The sequence below is a fragment of the Rhinopithecus roxellana genome, chromosome 2, assembly GCF_007565055.1.
Source record: "Rhinopithecus roxellana isolate Shanxi Qingling chromosome 2, ASM756505v1, whole genome shotgun sequence".
NCBI lineage: Eukaryota > Metazoa > Chordata > Mammalia > Primates > Cercopithecidae > Rhinopithecus > Rhinopithecus roxellana.
The window spans coordinates 56,626,500-56,647,759 of NC_044550.1; the positions used below are offsets into that span (position 1 = coordinate 56,626,500).

At 36.1% G+C, this 21,260-nt stretch overlaps 1 protein-coding gene across 3 annotated transcripts in view; it reads right to left on the reverse strand.

Moving 5' to 3' along the window:
* The window catches only part of LRBA (LPS responsive beige-like anchor protein), a 779,214-nt gene that overhangs the window by 668,853 nt on the left and 89,101 nt on the right, over positions 1–21,260 (reverse strand). For all 3 annotated transcript variants that reach the window (XM_030916318.1, XM_010372523.2, XM_030916327.1), the window contains exons 5-13: positions 17,425–17,520; positions 13,191–13,312; positions 12,974–13,100; positions 12,180–12,299; positions 10,776–10,922; positions 5,288–5,485; positions 4,966–5,099; positions 2,978–3,086; positions 2,524–2,676 (exon numbers count right to left, since the gene is read on the reverse strand). In XM_030916318.1, coding sequence (XP_030772178.1) covers positions 2,524–2,676; positions 2,978–3,086; positions 4,966–5,099; positions 5,288–5,485; positions 10,776–10,922; positions 12,180–12,299; positions 12,974–13,100; positions 13,191–13,312; positions 17,425–17,520 — 1,206 coding nt within the window. The remainder of the gene's footprint in view (positions 1–2,523; positions 2,677–2,977; positions 3,087–4,965; positions 5,100–5,287; positions 5,486–10,775; positions 10,923–12,179; positions 12,300–12,973; positions 13,101–13,190; positions 13,313–17,424; positions 17,521–21,260) is intronic.

Consider the following 21,260-nt stretch of genomic DNA (forward strand, 5'->3'; position numbering starts at 1 on the left):
TACATTGGAATTCTGGCAGAATAGTGATAAGTTAGACAAAGAAATGGAAAACTGGAGAAAGTTAGTCTATTGAGAATGATACTGTGGTAAAAGAAAAATGAACAGAGGCTGGGCCTAATGGCTCACACCTGTGATCCCAGCACTCTGGGGGGCTGAGGCAGGTGGATCACTTGAGCCTAGGAATTTGAGACCAGCCTGGGCAACATGGAAAAACATCATCTCTACAAAAAAATACAAAAATTAGCTGTGTGTGGTGGTACACAGCTACAGTCCCAACTACTCAGGAGGCTGAGATGGGAGGATCACCTGAGCTGGGGAGACGGAGGTTACAGTGAGCTGAGATCACACCACTGCACTCCCACTTTGGTGACACAGTGAGACCCTGTGTCAAAAAAATAAGTAAATAGAATTTAGTAGCAACATATAGAGATGAATGAAAGACCTCAAGATTACTCATATGCTAACTATGAATAAACCTTCCCTCATTCACTCATTATGTACTCCAATAGCCACACAAATTATGTGTTAACATCTCTCTTTCCCACCAAATCTAAATTCTACGAGGGCAAGTATCAAGTCTATCTTGTTCATCACCATATCCACAGCATCCACCATAAAGTAGTCACTCAACAAATATCTGTTGAGCACACAAAGGACCATGGTAGACAAGAAAATTCATCTCTCCTGCTAGGTCATTAAAAAGATGGTCTCTGAGCAGATCTAAGATAAATGGAAACTACAAATCACTGGTAGCTCCCTTTTCCAAAAGCAAAGCTTTTCACATCCACACATCCAGACCTTCAACTTTTACCCAGAGGTGGATTGACCGTGAAGCTGATAAAGCTTAAACTTTATGACCACTGATCTATAAATGTTTCTTCCAAGACCCTAAACCTAATTTTGTATGCATTATATTGTATTATTCTTTAAAAATTTCCCACATGATAAACATTTGACCTTCAAGTCAAACAAAATTTGGATCTGCCCTTTTTTATGACTGTCTTTACAATAAAATAAAAGTGGATAAAACCCCTTGTGGATACATAAAGCAGATGACTAAAACAGGAGAAAATGTTAATATTATCAACTCAACTGCAAATTCTAAAAAGGAAATTGAGGAAAGTTATTAAAAAGTAGAAGATAAGAAATAGGGTATAATAATACTAGGAAACTAAGAAAATCATAAGATGAATTTTTTTTAATTCCCCTCCAACTAAGTATCTAATAAGAGTCTGACCACATCAAAAGAGACACAAAGCCTTACAAATATGCTGATCAGTAAGACAAAAAAGTGTCTAGTAAAAGATTTAAAAAGTAACTTGAAACAATCCTCAAAAAGAAATAAGACTGAGGGTCATGGAAGAAAATGAAGTCAAATTTGACCTGGAGATAAAAAGCTACAACCTCCAGCTGCCTCTTTTGATTATTTCCAAATGGCAATCAGAGTCAGCAGCTGTTTTTTCTCTTTAACATTTTAAAAGACCAGCTGAAAATAAGATATCAAGACTCTAGAAAAGCAAAAAAAAAGTCTGCAGACTTTTTTCTGACAACTAGAATAAGTAGGTGCTATTCCAACTTAAACAATGATACACACTGCAAGTGGACCAAAAGGCAGAAGGGGAGAGAGGAAAACTGGGCTTGAAATAACACAACTTCTAACAAAAATTGTAGATAAGATAGATACAATTATGCAATTTAATACAATGTTCTGTTTCAAGTTATGCTTAATACTGCCACTACTGAATTTTTAGGACAATGTATTACAACATTAGGATTTATTAAAGATTTTGTTCATACACCTTATCACAAATTCATTTACATTCACATAGAGCTAATTGGTTTGTTGTTATAAAACTGAAAAAAAAAATTGCACAAATGTTTTTATAATTTGAATTAATGTGAAACTAAAATGATTACATGAGACTAGTATATCATGCCTTCAAGGAAAAAGTGACATTTCAGTGGTACCTGTAAGAATGAAACTCAGTAGTTCATCACGTTGGGAGGCAAAAGTGTGAAGTAAAAAAGAGAGAGAGCAGGCGCAGGGTGAGTTCTTAAGAAATAGAAAAAAAAGAAAAAATATATTTGCATATTTACAATGGAACAAAGCTGCAGTTACTAGGAAACATTATTAATTACATTAAAACTGTCTAACTTTGATTTACATTTAGTAAATGAAGTCTCTCTCAAATAAAACTTTATTTCATTTAATTTCAGAAAATAAGGACTATACCTGTATCTTTTAAATAATGACATTTACACAGAATATATTCTTTGTATGTGTGTATATATTCTTTGTATATATTAATACACACACACACACACACACACACACACACACACACACACAGATTTGCAATTTTTCCTGAGGAGTAAAAAAGGATGCTTAGTCAAAAAAAGCAATCCACTGAAGTCTTGCAAAATAGTACATTAAAAAAAAGAAAATCCTCTTAATTATCACTCTTCTCAAGCACAAAAACAGCAAAGATAGTAAAACAATATCAATATATAGATATATATTACCTTGGCTGGGGTATGAATCCATATGGCAGGATTAAGAAGAACGTGATCACACAACTGCTTGAGCAGGGGCATCCCATTCTGCAGATTACTCAGATATTTTGAAAATGCAAGGCAAAGTTCAAGTACCGCTCTGCTGACATGAGATTTGGAAGACTGCAAAAAAGGTAGTTCAAATGTTATTACAAATTCAAGTCAAAGTAAGTGAATTACAGGCTATCCCTACCAGGAAAAAAGTTGGCCCACAAATTACGCTCAAAGTTAAAGATGCCATGAAGTTCACTATCACATTTGTTTAACAGAGGAATGGAGGCAAGGTAAAACAACAAAATGTTATTTTAGTTTGGGTAATTTTCTGTAACCAAGGAGACATTCTTGCAGACAGAATTCCTTAGCCACTTAGAGAACAAATGTATGGCCTGTAAATTAAGAATCAAAAACATAAAATATACTTTACCTTTTCAAGGCTATATCCTATTACCAAGAAGCCCTTACAGGCAAGCATCTGCTCCTGCATAGCAATTGAGTTCTTCAACAATTCCATGATAAAGGCCAGCAAGGTTGAACTACAATTTTTTAAAAAGGCAACGATTAAAAAACATATTCTATTTTTTTTAAATTAGGTTAGATAGATGTAACCCTTCCATTCACCTTAATAAAAAGTTCTCCATTTCAAAGAAATTGAAGCTCCACTAAAACTGCTTCCAACATTACATCAGAACTAGATTTTTAATGTAGGACTAGGAGTTACTCAAATATTTATTTCATATACTTTATCCCAAACACATTAATAGGTAAATTACTTAGAAACAATGACAAATGTTCATGATATAGAGAAAAATGGGCAACTTCCAAAAACAACCAATAACAAATACTTATTAAAAATATAGTAAGGCCTTAAAGAATAGATATAACTTAGATAAGCAAGTATATACAACTTTGAAGTGTTAGGGGCCAAAAGGTGAGAAAAGACAGTGGAGCAAACAGAGTAAGGTGTAAATCCTCAAAATGTGTTAGGGCTCCAGACTTGCCCAGTCTGAATGGAGCAGAGGGCACATGAAGAGAAAGATGAGAAAGTTAACTTGTAGGCAAACCTGAGGTCCTTGAACACTAATTTAAGAAGTTTGTTCATTATCCCAACAACAAAATTGTAATTCTTCAGTCAGTCTTGAACACTTTTAAAACTGAACAGGGGCTACAACCATGCTCTACTACCTACAATTTTTAAAGATTCCCAGAAGGGAAAGGAATAAGGTCAGTTGTTACTGCCTTCTCGGAGAGAAGTCCCACCAAAAAAAAAAAAGAGAGAGAGAGAAAGCATGACTGGCAGCCAATCTCCACCCCCACATCAGTGCTTTCACTGCCAGCAATTTCAATAAGGGCGGGGGGGGGGGGGGGGTTGGGAAAGGGGGAGGGCAGGGAGGGAGGGAGGAGAGCAGTGAGGGAGAGGGGGAGGGCATGGAGGGGGAAATGAGGGAGGGGAGGGGAGGGGAGGAGGGGTGGGGAGGGGAGGGGAGGGGAGGGGGAAAACTGTAAGTAAGCCCTGTTAGAACACGGAACAAAACAATTCTATAAAGTATTAATATGTCAGGGTAATTTTATATTTTTTAAAATATAAGTTGACAAATACTAGATTTGATAGCTTTTTCTTTTTTTAAAAAAATTGTTACCTGAAAATAATCAGGACAAAACTATTCCATTATTATATACATTGGTGGTAGACATCAAGTTACATATAAAAGCAAAAATCAAAGGGAGAATTTCAAAATGAGAGAATGTAAAAGTCATTTAAATTTCTCAAGTAACAAATGAAACAATTTCACTACAAATGAAACAATAATTTCACTATATACAGTTTCACTAGAATATATAGCCATGAGAAATGTAAACTCCTTTCCCACATCCCTTTGTCTTTTTTAGACTCAGGACTACAACACAAGACAAAAATGTGCTAAATGTACAATCTAATTTTTTTTTTAAAAAGACTAATTCACTTCAGATAATGCTATTAAAATTTTTGGCTTCCAATTACATAAATGGAATCAGTAATAAATAATTAAAATATGAAAAGTTCCATAATAAATCATTAACAAATAATTTAAAATATTTCAGAAATTAAAAATTTCTTATTGTATTATGGGTAGTAAAAAAATTTTAAATTTAGGACAAAAAAGTATTTATTTTTGAGTAACCCATTATTGCCATTTATAACATTATTCTAAAACCAATTTACTGTGTTTCTTACAGCTTCCATATTTCCTACTGATAAATAAGAACTTGAGTTAATACTGACATAATTAATATAGTCTTGTAATACAGTTTATAGTTCACAAGTTTCTTTAAATTATTTTGACTCTACAACAAAACCTGAAAGACAAAATATTGTATAGCTCAACAGTGATGAAAGTAACCCTCACAGCAAATTAAAGAAACAAAAGCACTCACCATATAGTCAAATCAACCTCATCAGACAAATATTGCCTGTAATCCAACTGTGCAAAAAGTGGAAATAGTACTTGTACTCCTCCAATTGAATGCATTGCACTTTGGATGGAATGTGTTAAAACTGCCTTTACATCCTTGTAAGATCAAAAACACAGTAAAGACTTCAATGATTTCTTTTCCAAAACAATTAAAAATAAGGCACAATAAATGCAGAAACACTAAAATGTGACATTCCATGTATTTAACAGAAGCTACCAAATACATCTCAATAACACATGAAAAATTACCAATATAAATTTTCTTAAAAGATCACAGTTAGTACCTGGAGCATGAGAGCATGTGGTGAATGAACAAAAATTGAAGGGTTGTCCTTAGGAGATGATTCAAGGCAAAGTTGGGCATCTGTAGCCCGTGGATTGTATGTGAACGCAATGGCACTAGAGAGTTTCCCATCATACAACAGAAGTTTGTGATGCTCAGCTAGGAAAAGGTCGCTTTCTGCTTTGAATTTAAATGTACCCTAAGAATTAATTAAAAACAGTTAAATAGTATGCCACAAAAAGAGAATCTAAGTACAAATCAACACAGGTGTAAAATTTTAAGGAGGTAGACCGTTGATAATCTTTTAACAGTATCATGTAAGAGGACCCCTCTTTGTTTACTTCTAAAATTGGCTGAATTTAAAGATATAATGGAAATCAAGTCAACTTGACATTAAAACCTTACCTTAAAAATGTAAAAGTGACCAACAGATCACATTTTATCTTTTTTTCTTATACTCTTTTTTCAAAATTGTGGTCAAAAGTATATAATATACAACTTACCATCTTATTTTTAAGTGTGTAATTGAGGAACATTAACTGTATTCATATTGCTAAACAGCAAATCTCTAAAACTTCTATATCTTGCAAAACTGAAACTCTGTAGCCATTTAACAACTCCCCATTTCCTGCTCCCCATCAGTCCCTGACTACCACAATTCTACTTTCTGTTTCTATGAGTTGGACTCTTAGATACCTCATATAAGTGGAATCATGCAGTATTTGCCTTTTTGTGACCAAAGCATTTCATTTAGCACAATGTCTTCATAGTTCCTCCATGTTTTAGCTATGACAGGATTTCCTTGTTTTTTAAGGTTGAATAACGGTCCTGTGTGTTTATGTGTGTTGTCTGTCACATTTTCTTTATCCATTCATCTGCTACTGGACATCTGGGTTACTTCTATTTCTGAGTTATTGAAAATATTACTATGAACATGGCTGGGCAAATATCTCCTTGTGACCCTATTTCTTGTGTGAAAATATGTCTCCGTGATCCTCTTTTCAATTATTTTGTATATATCCCATAAGTGAGATTACTGGATCACATGGAAGTTCTATTTTTAATTTTTTGAGGAACCTCATATTATAGCAGCTGCACCATTTTTCATTCCCCTCAACAGTGCACAAAAGTACCAATTTCTCCACATTCTCACCAACACTTGTTATTTTCTGTTTTCTTTTTTGAAGAGTTATTCTAAATGGTGAGGCGATAGCTCGCTGTAATTTAAATTAGCATTTTTCTAATGTCTAGTGATATTGAGCATCTTTTCGTATGTTCATTGACTATTTTCATATCTTCTTTAAAGAAATGTCTACTCAACTCTTTTATGCATTTTTAATTGTTTTGTTGTTGTTGTTGAGTTATAAGATTCATATATTCTGGGTATTAATCCCTTATCAGACATATGATTGCTAAATATTTTCTCTCACTCTGTAGGTTACCTTTCCACTCTGCTGGATATTTCCTTTGATGCTCAGAACTTTATAACTTTGACATCATCTTATTTGTCTGTTTTTGCTTTGGTTGCCTGTGCTTTTGGTATCACAATCAATCAAGAAATCACTACCAAATTCAATGTTGTAAAGCTTTTCCCTTATGTATTCTTTCAGGAGTTTTACAGTTTTACATGTTACTTTTAGGTCTTTAATCCATTTTCAGCTCATTTTTATATATAACATATAATATGAATTAAGCATAAAACTTTTTTTTCGTATTTTTCGCATCTGGATATCCACTTTTCCCAACATCATGTGTTGAACACACTGTCCTTTCCCCAATATGTGGTCTTGCCTCACTTGTCAAAGATCATTTGACCGTATATGCAAAAGTTAACTTCTGGACACTATATTGTGTTCTTTTGGCCTATGTGTCTAAGCAAGTCTAACACTGTTTTCATTATGTATTATGACCTTGTAATAAATTTTGAAATCCGGAAGTGTAAAGCCTGCAACTTTGTTCCCCTTTTTAAAGACTGTTTTGGCTACTGAGAATCCCTTGAGATTCCATATTAATTTTAGAATTGTGTTTCTATTTATGCAAAAAAATGCCATTGGTATTTTGATAAGAACTGCACTGAATCTGTAGATTGCTTTAGGTAGTATGGATTTTTAACATATTAAATCTTCCACAAGATGAACAAGGGATGTCTTTACACTTATTTGGGTCTCTTTAATTTTGTCAGCAACATTTTGTATTTTTCAGTGTATAACTCTTTAGCCTCCTTGGTGGAGTCAGGGTACAGTTCTTTTGCCACCTTGGTTGAGTTTATTTCTAAGTATGTTATCCTTTTTGATGCTATTTTAAAAGAAATTGTTTTTGTAATTTTCAAACTGTTCATTATTACTTCATTATTGCTACATAGAAACACAATTGATTTGTGTGTATTGATTTTGTGCCTTGCAACTCTGCTGAATTCATTTCCTAGTCCTAACAGTTTTTGGTGAAATCTTTAGGGATTTTTACATACAAGGTCATGCCATATACAAACAGATCATTTTACTTGTTCCCTTCCAATTTAGTTGCCTTTTATTTCTTTTTCTTGCCTAATTGCTCTAACTGGATTTTCAAATACTATGTTGAATAGAAATGGAAAGAATAAGCATCCTTGCTTTGTTCCTGGTTTTAGAGGCAAAACTGTCCGTTTTTTAGTCATGGGCTCTTCATATATAATACTTTATTATGTTGAGGTAGTTTCCTTCTATTCATAGATTGTTGAGTGTTTTGTTTTTAAACCAAGAAAGAGTGTTGAACTTTGTCAAATGCTTTTTCTGTATCAGCTGATATATGATCATATGGATTTTGTAATTCACTGTTAATGTGGTACATTGCATTGACTGATTTTCATGTTGAACCATCTTTGCATTCCAGAAATAAATCTTAATTTGATAATGTATATCATTCTTTTAATGTGCTGTTAAATTCAATTTCTTAGTGTTTTATTGAGGATTTTTCCATCAATATTCATCAGGGATAATGGTCTATAGTTTTCTTTCTTGTACTATCTTGATCTGGCTTTGGTATCAAGGTAACACTGGCCTCATAAAATCAGTTTGAAAATGTTCCCTCCTCTTAAAATTTTTGTAAATTTGAGGAGAACTGGTGTTAATTCTTCTTTAAATAACTGATAGCATTCTCCAGTGAAGCCATCTAGTCCTCAGCTTTCTTTGTTGAAAAGTTTTTTATTATTGATTCAATCTCCTTACTAGCTATAGGTCTTTTCAGATTTTTAAAATTTATTCTTGATTCAGTCTCAGTAGGACATATGTTTCTAGAAAATTATCCATTTCTTCAAAATTATCCAATTTGTTGGCATACTTTTCATAGCACTCTCTTATAATTCTTTCTATTTCTGTGGCATGTTACAATGCCTCCTTGTTAATTTCTGATTTTACTTATTTATGTACTCTTTTTTCCTTAGTCTTTGTAAGAATGTCAATTTTGTTGATGTTTAATTAAAAAAAAAAAAAAAAAACCTGTTAGTTTCACTGATTTTTTTCTCACTACTTTTCTATTTTCTACTCCAAGGGTCCCTAACCAGGTATGTAACCTGTTAGGAAACAGCAAGAAGTGAGCGGGGGCAAGCAAGCCAAGCTTCATCTGTATTTACAGCCACTCCCTATCACTCACATTACTGCCTGAGCTCCACCTCCTATCAGATCAGATTTTTATAGGAAGGTGAACCCTATTGTGAACTGTACATGCAAGGGATCTACATTGCGTGCTCCTTATGAGAAACTAATACCTGATAATCTGTCACTGTCTCCCATCACCCCTGGATGGGACCATCTAGTTGCAGGAAAATAAGCTCAGGGCTCCCACCGATTCTACATTATGGTGAGTCATATAATTATTTCATGATATATTACAATATAATAATAACAGAAATAAAGTGCACAATAAATGTAATGCATTTGAATCATCCCGAAACCATCCCTCCTGTGCCCCCACCACCCATGGTCCGTGGAAAAACCGTCTTCCATGAAACTGGTCTCTGGGACCAAAAAGGTTGAGGACTATTGTTCTATTTCATTTATTTCTGCTCGAAATTTTATCATTTCCTTCTATCTGCTAACACTGACTTTATTTGTTCTTTTTCCAGTTTCATACTGTATAAATTAGGTTACTGATCTGAGATCTTTCTTATCAGTCATTATCACCATAATCTTCTCTCTTAGACTGAGGTCACTGAATCCCGTAAGTTTTGGTAGGTTGTGCTTATATTTTGATTTGTCTCAAGATATTTTCAAATTTTCCTTGTGATTTATCTTTGACCCAATGGCTGTTTTAAGTGTGTTGTTTAATTTCTACATGTTGGTGGACTTTCCAGTTTTTCTTTGGCAACTGGTTTCTAGTTTCATTTTACTGTGGTCAAAAAAGACACTTGATATAATTTCAATCTTAACTTTGTTGACACTCGCTTTTTGGCATAACACATGTCTATCCTGGAGAATGTTCCATGTGTGCTTAAGCAGAATGCAGGCCAGGCGCAGTGGCTCATGCCTGCAATCCCAGCGCTTTGCAAAGCCAAGGCAGGAGAATCACCTGAGGTCAGGAGTTTGGGACCAGCCTGACTAAAATGGCAAAACTCCATCTCTATTGAAATTACAAAATTAGCTAGATGTGGTGCCACATGCCTGTAATCCCAGCTACTTGGGAAGCTGAGGCAGGAGAATCACTTGAACCCAGGAGGTGGAGGTTGCAATGAGCTGAGATCGTGCCATTGCACTCCAGCCCGGGCAACAAGAGCGAAACTCTGTCTCAAAATAAAAAAAAAAAAGAAGAAGAAGAAGAAGAATGCACATTCTGCTGTTGTTTCATCGAGTGTTATGTACATTACTGCTAAATACTTTGGGCTGCACTGCTGTTCAAGTCTTCTGTTTACTTATTGATCTTCTGTCTGGTTGTTCTATTCATTATTGAAAGTTGAATACTGAAGTCTCCTACTATCATGGTGTTGCTATCTACTTCTTTCAATTCTATCAGTTTGTTTCACATATTTGAGAGCTCTGATGTTATGTACATATATCTATATTTGTCCTTTCTGGCGAACTGACCCTATCATCATAAAACGTCCTTGTCTCTTTTGACAGTTTTTGACTTAAAGTCTATTTTGTCTAATTTAAGTAGGCTACTCCTACTCTTTTCTGGTTACCATTTGCACACATCTCTTCTTGTGCGTACATTTTAAGTGTATATATTTATGGGGCCCATAAGATGTTTTAATACAGTCATGCAACATGCAATAAGCACATCATGAAGAATGGATATCCATACTTTCAAGCATTTATCTATTTCGTTGAAAATCATCCAATTACACTATTTTAAAATGTACAGTTATTATTGATTATAGTCACCCTACTGTGGTATCAAATAGTAGGTCTCATTTTTTTTTTTTTTTTTGTATCTATTAACCAAACTCTCCATGTATAACCCACCTTCAAATCAAGCTGAACTAACATTGGTTAAGCACAAAACAGTAAGTAAACTACCTTGTATCCCAGGCCCAACTGATAAATAGCAAATATCTGAGCTGCATTAAGAGCTTCACTGAAAAGGTAAACTGCAGTCATCTGGCCACAGAATACTCTATTAGCATCTGCTGTTTCTGATGAGCCCAGGAAACATTTGTCAAAGGTCTGTAAAGGAAAAAAAAAGGAATTAGAAAAAAAAAAAAACTCCAAAAATAATAAAAACCTATATTATCATAAATGTTTTGTCCATTCTAAACTGTATCTAAATAGACTAAAATAATTTATACCATAAAACCATTAGAAAGAATGTTGAAAAATGTGTATGTAATGATATTAGGGGATATAGAAAAGTTTGAAACACGTGTGTTCTCAAGCCAACTCCCCCCTAGATCAAATCCCTGCATCCTATGCCACTGAGTACGGCAAGTTACTTAACCTCTTTGTACTTCACCAATCTGTAAAATGAAGATTATAATAATGCTTATCTTGCAAGGTTGCTGGGGCTTTTTGAAAATAAAGCTATTTAATACAATGCCTGGAATACAAAAAGCACTCAGTAAAAGTTAATGTAAGAAAAAACAGGTTACAAAATGATACTTACATACGAGCCCTTTTTTGTATTAAAAAGGAGCTAACATTTATTGAGCACTCATTCTGCATAAGGCACTCTGGTAATAGATTTATGGATATTATCTCATTTAATCAGATGACAGCTTTCTGAGGTATGAATTATTTTATGTCCATTTTCAGGAGGAAAAATACTAAGACCTAATATTTAGGTAAGGTCATACAGTCAATAAACGACAGAGTTGAGATTCAAACCTAAGTCTGTCTGATTCAGGACCCTGATCTCTTAAGGTTAGCATTACAAAATATGTATATATGTGTAGCAAAGGATATGAAAAGAGGAGTTAATGGTGTATGGGTAATATACTTTATGTTCATTTTCCTGCTCTGTATTTTTCAAGTTTTTATTAAAAAAAAAATAATTACAGGAAAAACATTGTAAATTTCATTCTAACCTATAGATTTATTTTTGAAACCTGTAAATGTTACAGCATACTAGTTATCTATAGCAGTTAGAATTATATGAAAGATTTATAAGCATGCATCATTTAACTAATTCAGAAAAATGATCAGAACCCTATAGAGGAGGTCTCGTTCATTTTGATAAATGAACCAATGACCCACTCCCCAGATATAGCCACTGTTAGCTATAAATCCTTATTTCTACCTATACGGAATAATTTCATAACAAGGACTAATATTTTAGTGACATATTAAGTTCTATTAACAAATTAACATGCTAGCCAAATTATGTTTATAAAAATCTACCATTGTAGATTGTAAAACTTTTTCTTGTTTAAAAAACTCATGCTTTTAAAATCATTTTTTTCATTGCAACATTTTGAAACTACTTACATCACTAGTGTTGACAAACCATGTTATCTCTCCATAGGAAGCCAGTTCACCATTCACATAACATCGAAGTTCACTATTCTTCCATCGGTTATAGATGTGCACTATGGTAACCATATACCACTGAAGAAGCAAAAAACAGTTAAAAATACAAAGATAACAGTTATCCCAATAACGCAACCATATTGATGAGTAAAATTTAAATGATAAGTTGTAATTCAACCTAAAAATAAAACAAGACTATCTTTGTTAAATTTAATATTTACCTTCTGGAACAATTATCTATTCATGGGCCTTTCAACTGATAAGAACTTAATCACTAGATTATTTTTCCAGCTTTTTATTATGGAAATTTTCAAACATACCCCAAAAATCTGAAAATCAAGTACAAACACCCCCTTTTTGCACCACCTAGATTCCACAATTGTCAAATTTTTGCCATATTTGCTTAATCTATCTGACTACCTATCTACCTATACATTTTGTTGATGAACCATCTATTAACCTCTAAGTTTTAAGGTACAAAAGTAAACACATATTAAATTTCCAACAGTAAAATAAATGCCATAGATATTTCCTATTTGTATCTCCCTTAATCTCCATAAATAACTAAATTTGCAATCTTTTTCATATCCAAATCAGAGAGGTCAATTATCCGGTGATTTACGCTTCATCTTTTGAAACAGTAAAAATGGAGTTGTGCTTTAGCATGTTATTATCTGAATAACATTTAAACTAAGCATTTTGATGACTAGCATAGCTTGTTAACGTAACTATGACTCAATAAGATTATGTACCTTTTGTGGCTTGAAATCAAATTTCACACAATGTTGAAAGCCTTTTCCTTTTGACTTTATTGATGTTATAATCAAACAGCCTCCAACAAAATGAGCAGAATAGCCAAGACCTTTGCTGGTTCTGAAACTATAAAGATTAGGTTTTCATTTTACCTCTCAATATTCTTCTCAGTTTCAAAGTAAGGTTTTAACACTAATCAGTTAAATAAATACATACCAATACAAATATGGTTTATCCTTATCTACATTGATGTTATTTACAGGATCCATTCTAAGCCATGTATGAAATGTAAAACCATTCTGGTACGGCCATTTGGCTATAGGAGGTAATGCAATAGCCTAAAGGAAAGAAACTTTGAGTTATTAACTCACGTGAAAAGCTGTATTATTAAAATCATGAAAATAAGACTTTGCAATGCTACATGTATTTGTACTACATCACATTACTTTATGACACAATCAAAATACCTGAAAGAAGACTCTATCTGGAAGAAGACTTGTAGTAACTTTTTAATTTTCCCTAATACATAGTCATGTTAATTAAATGAAAAAAATTCAGTGTAACCTGGACACATGAATCTTATATTCTTCATTTCTTAAAATGAACATATCCACAGAGATTCTAATTAAAAGAGATAGGAAGTGATAACAAATTGGAAATATGATGAAACTTTAAGGTATTAGAATAGAGAAAGATGGACAGGAATGGAAAGAGAAAAGAGAAAAACTTGGTATATGCTGCTTTTATAAAACTACAAATATAAAACTGAAGAAGATTAGTTCATAATATTTTTATTCAGAGGTCAATATACAAATGGCTTTACCACTTGGTTTAGATTTTTATTTAAAAGTTCATACTACATAATAAAAGGATCTTGTATAGCCAAAACAATCTTTAAAAAGAACAGGCCAGACGCAGTGGCTCACGCCTGTAATCCCAGCACTTTGGGAGGCCAAGGCGGGCGGATAACCTGAGGTCAGGAGTTCAAGACTGGCCTGACCAACATGGTGAAACCCTGTCTCTACTAAAACAATACAAAAATTAGCCAGTCATGTTAGTGGGTGCCTGTAATCCCAGCTACTCAGGAGGCTGAGGCAGGAGAATTGCTTGAGCCCACGAGGCGGAGGTTGCAGTGAGCCGAGATCGCGCCATTGCACTCCAGCCTGGGTGACAAGAACAAAACTTCGTCTCAAAAAAAAAAAAAAGAAGAACAAAGTTAGAGGACTCATACTACCAATTTCAAAACCTACCATTAATATAAAGTAACAGGGATGAAGACTGACTGTGGTATTAGCATAAGGCCCTGGTGTCCTTTGGTTAGGCAAATCCTTATTATGCCACCAAAAGGATAAGTGACAAAAGAAAAAATATATACATTGGACTTCATTAAAATTAAAACCTGTGCTTTAAGGAACACCATCAAAAAAGTGAAAAGACAAGCCACAAGAATGGAGTAAACATCTGCAAACTGAATAAATGATAAAGGATTTGTAACCAAAATATATAAAGTACTCTTGCAACTCAATAATAAAAGCACAAGTAAAATTTTAAAATGGGCAAAAGATCTCAATATACATGTTTCCAAAAAAGATATACAAATAGCCAATAAAAACATAAAAAGATGCTCAATATCATTAGTCATAAAGGAAATGCAAATCAAAACTACAATGAGATACCACTTCACACCAACTAGGATAGCTATTAATACAATCACAGAGACAGATATTAGCCGGGTGCAGTGGCTCACGCCTATAATCCCAGCACTTTGGGAGGCTGAGGCAGGTGGCTCGCTTGAGGTCAGGAGTTCAAGACCAGCCTGGCCAATATGGTGAAATCCCGTCTCTACGAAAAAACACAAAAATTAGCTAGGCATGGTGGTATGCACCTGTAATCCCAGCTACTCAGGAAGCTGAGACACACAAGAATCACTTGAACCAGGGAGGCGGAGGTTGCAGTGAGCCAAGGGCACACCAGTGCATTGCAGTCTGGGTGACAAAGCAAGACTCCATCTCAAAAACAAAAAAAATAGACATTAACCATGTTGGCAAGAATGTAGAGAAATTTGACCCTTATACATTGCTAGTGGAATCATAAAATGTTACAGCTACTTTGAAAAATAGTCTGCAAGTTCATCAAAATGTTAAACAAAGACCATACGACCCAGTCTAGAGATGGGGACATTAAAACTTTTGTTCACACATAAAATTGTACACTAATGTCCATAGCAGTATTATTCATAGTAGCCCAAAAAGTGAAAATCCCAGATATCCATTAGTTGACAAATGATTTAAATAAGGTATGGTATATCCGTACAATATAATATTAACCATAAAAAGGAAAAAAGTACTGATACATGCTATACCATGGATGGACCTTGAAAACATTATGATAAGTGAAAAAAGCCAGTCACAAAAGACCACATGTTGTATGATTCCACTAATATGAATGGTCCAGAATAGGGCTGGGGAATATGGGGAGTGGCTGCTAATCAGTATGGGGTTTCTTTTGGGTGTGATGAGAATGTCCCAAAATTGACTGTGGTAATGGTTGACAACTCTGTGAACACATTTACCTACTGTACCATACACTTTAAATGAGTTAATTGTGTGGTATGTGAATTATATCTCAATAAAGCTGTTTGTAAAAAATTCAAACTATACAAGCTTCTGTTTTATTGTAACTTACATATGCATGTATGTATACATATAATATATACATATATTCTTTTATATGTATTAGATATGACCTAAAACATGAAAGACATCACAGAGCCAAACTTCAGTAATAACACTAAGACTTCAAGAGGCTGATTTAAAATGAACGGTGCATTAAGAAAAAAGGAAAAGAATAACTACAACTCACAGACTGACAAAAAAAAATTTAGGAGAAAAACATATTCAGTGTGTACACATGTTCTCTCTCACCAAAAATAATAGCAAAGATGTGTAATTTTTGCAAAAATACTTCATTCATGAATACTTTAAATTCCCAGTAAAAGCTATGTTTAAGGAAAGGAAGTCACTGAACATATTTAAAATATCTATTCTCTTCAAGTTTCAAGAGCTGTTCAGGTCACCTGCCCTACTTTCAAGATAAATGCATGCACTGCAATCTCAGAGAACTGTAAATAATAAAATTACAACATGAGGCAGGAAAAAAGTTAATTTCTTAAGAACACTTTTTTTAATGTTAGAGGCAATGATAGGCTATGATAAGAAAGTAAAATTATTCTGAAAAGCTACAAATCTAAAAGGTCTTATAAGGAAAAACTGTAAAGGAAAAAACTCGGCAATAAAACTTTTCGAAGAAAGTTGTATATTGTGTATACAACATTCAAATATCACAAATGTCATATTAAAACATATTCTTATCTTTCTGCAGATATTGCCAGGCTACACAGGGCCTAATGTAAGATTTTATGAGAACAAACATAAAACAATGATTGAAAGATAAGCTCAGGAAAAGAACAGACTGAAATATCTTCTTTAAAAGTTTGTTTTGGGCCAGGCGTGGTGACTCACGCCTGTAATCCCAGCACTTTGGGAGGCTGAGGTGGATGGATCACCTGAGGTCAGGAGTTCCAGACAAGCCAGGCCAACATGGCAAAACCCCACCACTACAAAAAATACAAAAATTAGTCAGGCTTAGTGGTGGGCGCTTGTAATCCCAGCTACTCAGGAGGCTGAGGCAGGAGAATCACTAGAACCCGGGAGGCAGACGTTGCAGTGAGCCGAGATCGTGCCACTGCACTCCAGCCTGGGCAACAAAAGCAAAACTCCGTCTCAAAAAGAAAAAAAAAAAAAAAAAAAAAATAGTTTGTTTTGCTTGACCAAAACAAATGACTGACCAACGTAATAATGAGGAGATTTTTAAAACTTCCATAAATAACATATATACATTATAGAATGTGCTTCAATAACATTATGAAACATTACAGATATCACTATTATACATAATTGTCTTATGTATAAACTGATTAACAGCTTACAGGAACGCTGAGACCAACATAATTTGGAAACTCACAAGTCAAGGAAAACTTGCATAGTAAGTTTCAAAGCCTCTATGTCTTCACGATCACTCTATACACCAGGAACAAAAAAAAACACAGGTAGAGTAATGAAAGGTGAGAGAAAGATGTTCACAAAGATAGACATGAAGGTGTTACACACAAACAGCTACTTAAGACAACACGGCTATGTTTAAAAGAATGAGGTTCTTATTCCATTGCTGACTCAAGCTGTGACTGAACATTTTCTCAACTAATTTAAGCCTCTGTTTCCTCAACCTCGAAAGCAATTTAAAAAAGTACCATGCAGTCATAAGGATTAAAGTATGTTGAGCAGAAGTTTCTACCTAGCACAGAACCTATCAGGGGTGTTCACAGCGCTGTACTTTCAGGGAGCAAAGGAAAGAAGAACTGGGAGTGATTTCTTCATTAATATTTACTTACTGCAGCACTCTTTCCTGGAAAGTTAAAAAAGGCATCAGGACCATACTTCTGAGGCATATGTTTTAACACAGACAGCAACTTTCCAGCATGTGGAGGCTATGAAGATAATTAACAATTCATTAACCACAGTATTCACCATAAGAACAAAAAAAAAACACACATTTTTAATACAGTCTTGCTTTAATATATACAGGAATAATGCTATAAGCTTAAAAGCATAGAAAACAACTTTTAAGTTATTTTCAATTATCTTAAAGAAATAATGTACTCTACACCAGTTTTTGTAATGCTGTAGGGCCTATTAGGTATTCAATAAATACAAGCCAATATCATCAGACACCTGAAACTCTTCTCCAAGCTGCAGCAAAAATGATCTTTTTTTTTTTCTTTTTTTGAGATGGAGTCTCGCTCTGCCGCCCAGGCTGGAGTCCAAGTGCAGCGGCGCGATCTCGGCTCACTGCAAACTCTGCCTCCCAGGTTCAAGTGATTCACCTGCAGAGTAGCTGGGATTACAGGTGTGTGCCACCACACCAGCTAATTTTTTTATTTGTTTGTTTTGTTTTTGAGATGGAGTCTCACTCTGTCACTCAGGATAGACTGCAATGGTGCAATCTCAGCTCACCACAACCTCTACCTCCTAGGTTCAAGCAATTCTCCTGCCTCGGCCTCCCAAGCACCTGTGTGGTACAGGTGCACGCCACCACACATAGCTAACTTGTATTTTTAGCAGAGATGGGGTTTCTCCATGTTGGTCAGGCTGGTCTTGAACCGACCTCAGGTGACCCATCCGCCTGGGGCTCCCAAAGTACTGGGATTACGGGCATAAGCCACCGTGCCCGGCCTATATTTTTTGTATTTTTAGTAGAGGCAGGGTTTCACCACATTGGCCAGGCTGGAATCAAAATCCTGACTTCAAGTGATCCGCCTGCCTCGGCCTCCCAAAGTGCTGGGATTACAGGCATGAGCCACCACACCCAGCGAAAAATGATCTTTTAAAAATACAAACTACACCAACCCACCACCCACCCTTCTTTAACATTAAGACATTCAATTTAACAAATACTTAAATAATGCTTACTATATTCCACTGTTAAAGGTACTTCAAAAAGATACTTGCACAAGCATGTTTATAGCAGCATAATTTTGACAATTACAAAATCGTTGAACCAACCCAAATGCCCATCAATCAATGAGTGGATAAAGAAACTGGGATAAGATGGCCGAATACGAACAGCTCCAGCCTCCAGCTCCCAGCGTGAGTGACACAGAAGATGGGTGATTTCTGCATTTTCAACTGAGGTACCAGGTTCCTCTCACTGGGTCGTGTCGGACAGTTGGCGCTGGTCCGTGGGTGCAGCCCGACCAGCGAGAGCTGAAGCACGGCGAGGCATCGCCTCATCTGGGAAGTGCAACGGGGAAGGGAATTCCTTTTCCTAGCCAAAGAAAATTGAGACACACAACACCTGGAAAATCGGGTAACTTCCACCCTAATACTGCACTTTACCAAGAGTCCTAGCAAACGGCACACCAGGAGATTATATCCCACACCTGGCCCAGAGGGTCCCACGCCCACAGAGCCTCCCTCATTGCTAGCACAGCAGTCTGAGATCTAACTGCGAGGCAGCAGTGAGGCTGGGGGAGGGGCACCCACCATTGCTGAGGCTTAAGTAGGTAAACAAAGACACCTGGAAGCTCAAATTGGCTGGAGCCCACCACAGCTCAAGGCCGGCCTGCCTCTGTAGACTCCTCCTCTGGGGACAGGTCATAGCTAAACAAAAAGCAGCAGAAACCTTGACAGAGGTAAATGCCCCCGTCTGAAAGCTCTAAAGAGAGCAGTGGATCTCCCACTACAGAGGTTGAGATCTGAGAACAGACAGACTGCCTGCTCAAGTGGGTCCCTGACCTGAGTAGCCTAACTGGGAGACATCCCCCACTAGGTGCAGACCAACATCTCACACCTCACACGGCGGGGTACACCCCTGAGACAAAGCTTCCACAGCAAGAATCAGACAGCAATACTCGCTGTTCAGCAATATTCTATCTTCTGCAGCCTCCGCTGCTGATACCCAGGCAAACAAGGTCTGGAGAGGACCTCAAGCAAACTCTAACAGACCTACAGCTCAGGGTCCTGATTGTTAGATGGAAAACTGATAAACAGAAAGAACACCCACACCAAAACCCCATCAGTACGTCACCATCATCAAAGATCAAAGGCAGATAAAACCACAAAGATGGGGAAAAAGCAGTGCAGAAAAGCTGGAAATTCAAAAAATCAGAGCACATCTCCCCCTCCAAAGGAATGCAGCTCGTCGCCAGCAATGGAACAAAGCTGGACGGAGAAAGACTGATGAGTCGAGAGAAAAAGCCTTCAGTCAATCAAACTTCTCAGAGCTAAAGGAGGAACTACGTAACCAGCACAAAGAAACTAAAATCCTTGAAAAAAGATTTGACGAATGGCTAACTAGAATAACCAATGTAGAGCAATCCTTAAAAGAAATGATAGAGATGAAAACCATAACATGAGAACTACGTGACGAATGCACAAGCTTCAGTAACCGACTCGATCATCTGGAAGAAGGAGTATCAGTGACTGATGATCAAATGAATGAAATGAAGCGAGAAGAGAAGTGTAGAGAAAAAAGAGTAAAAAGAAATGAACAAAGCCTCCAAGAAATATGGGATTATGTGAAAAGACCAAATCTACATCTGATTGGTGTGCCTGAAAGTGACGGGGAAAATGGAACCAAGTTGGAAAACACTCTGCAGGATATCATCCAGGAGAACTTCCCCAACCTAGTAAGGCAGGCCAACATCCAAATGCAGGAAATACAGAGAACGCCACAAAGATACTCCTCGAGAAGAGCAACTCCAAGACACAGATTCAGCAAAGTTGAAATGAAGGAAAAAATGTTAAGGGCAGCCAGAGAGAAAGGTCGGGTTACACACAAAGGGAAGCCCATCAGACTAACAGCAGATGTCTCGGAAGAAACTCTCCAAGCCAGAAGAGAGTGGGGGCCAACATTCAACATTCTGGAACAAAAGAATTTTCAACCCAGAATTTCTTTTTTTTTTTTTTTTTTTTTTTTGAGACGGAGTCTCGCTCTGTCGCCCAGGCTGGAGTGCAGTGGCCGGATCTCAGCTCACTGCAAGCTCCACCTCCCGGGTTTATGCCATTCTCTCGCCTCAGCCTCCTGAGTAGCTGGGACTACAGGCGCCCGCCATCTCGCCCGGCTAATTTTTTTTTTTTGTATTTTTTTTAGTAGAGACGGGGTTTCACCGTGTTAGCCAGGATGGTCTCGATCTCCTGACCTCGTGATCCGCCCGTCTCGGCCTCCCAAAGTGCTGGGATTACAGGCTTGAGCCACCGTGCCTGGCCAACCCAGAATTTCAAATCCAGCCAAACTAAGTTTCAAAAGTGTAGGAGAAATAAAATCCTTTACAGACAAGCAAATGCTGAGAGATTTTTGTCACCACCACGCCTGCCCTACAAGAGATCCTGAAGGAAGCACTAAACATGGAAAGGAACAACCACTACCAGCCATTGCAAAAACATGTCAAAATGTAAAGTCCATCAATGCTAGGAAGAAACTGCATAAACTAACAAGCAAAATAACCAGCTAATATCATAATGACAGGATCAAGTTCACACATAACAATATTAACCTTAAATGTAAATGGACTAAATTGTCCAATTAAAAGACACAGACTGGCAAACTGGATAGAGTCAAGATCCATCAGTTTGCTGTATTCAGGAGACCCATCTCACATGCAGAGACACACATAGGCTCAAAATAAACGGATAGAGGAAGATCTACCAAGCAAATGGAGAACAAAAA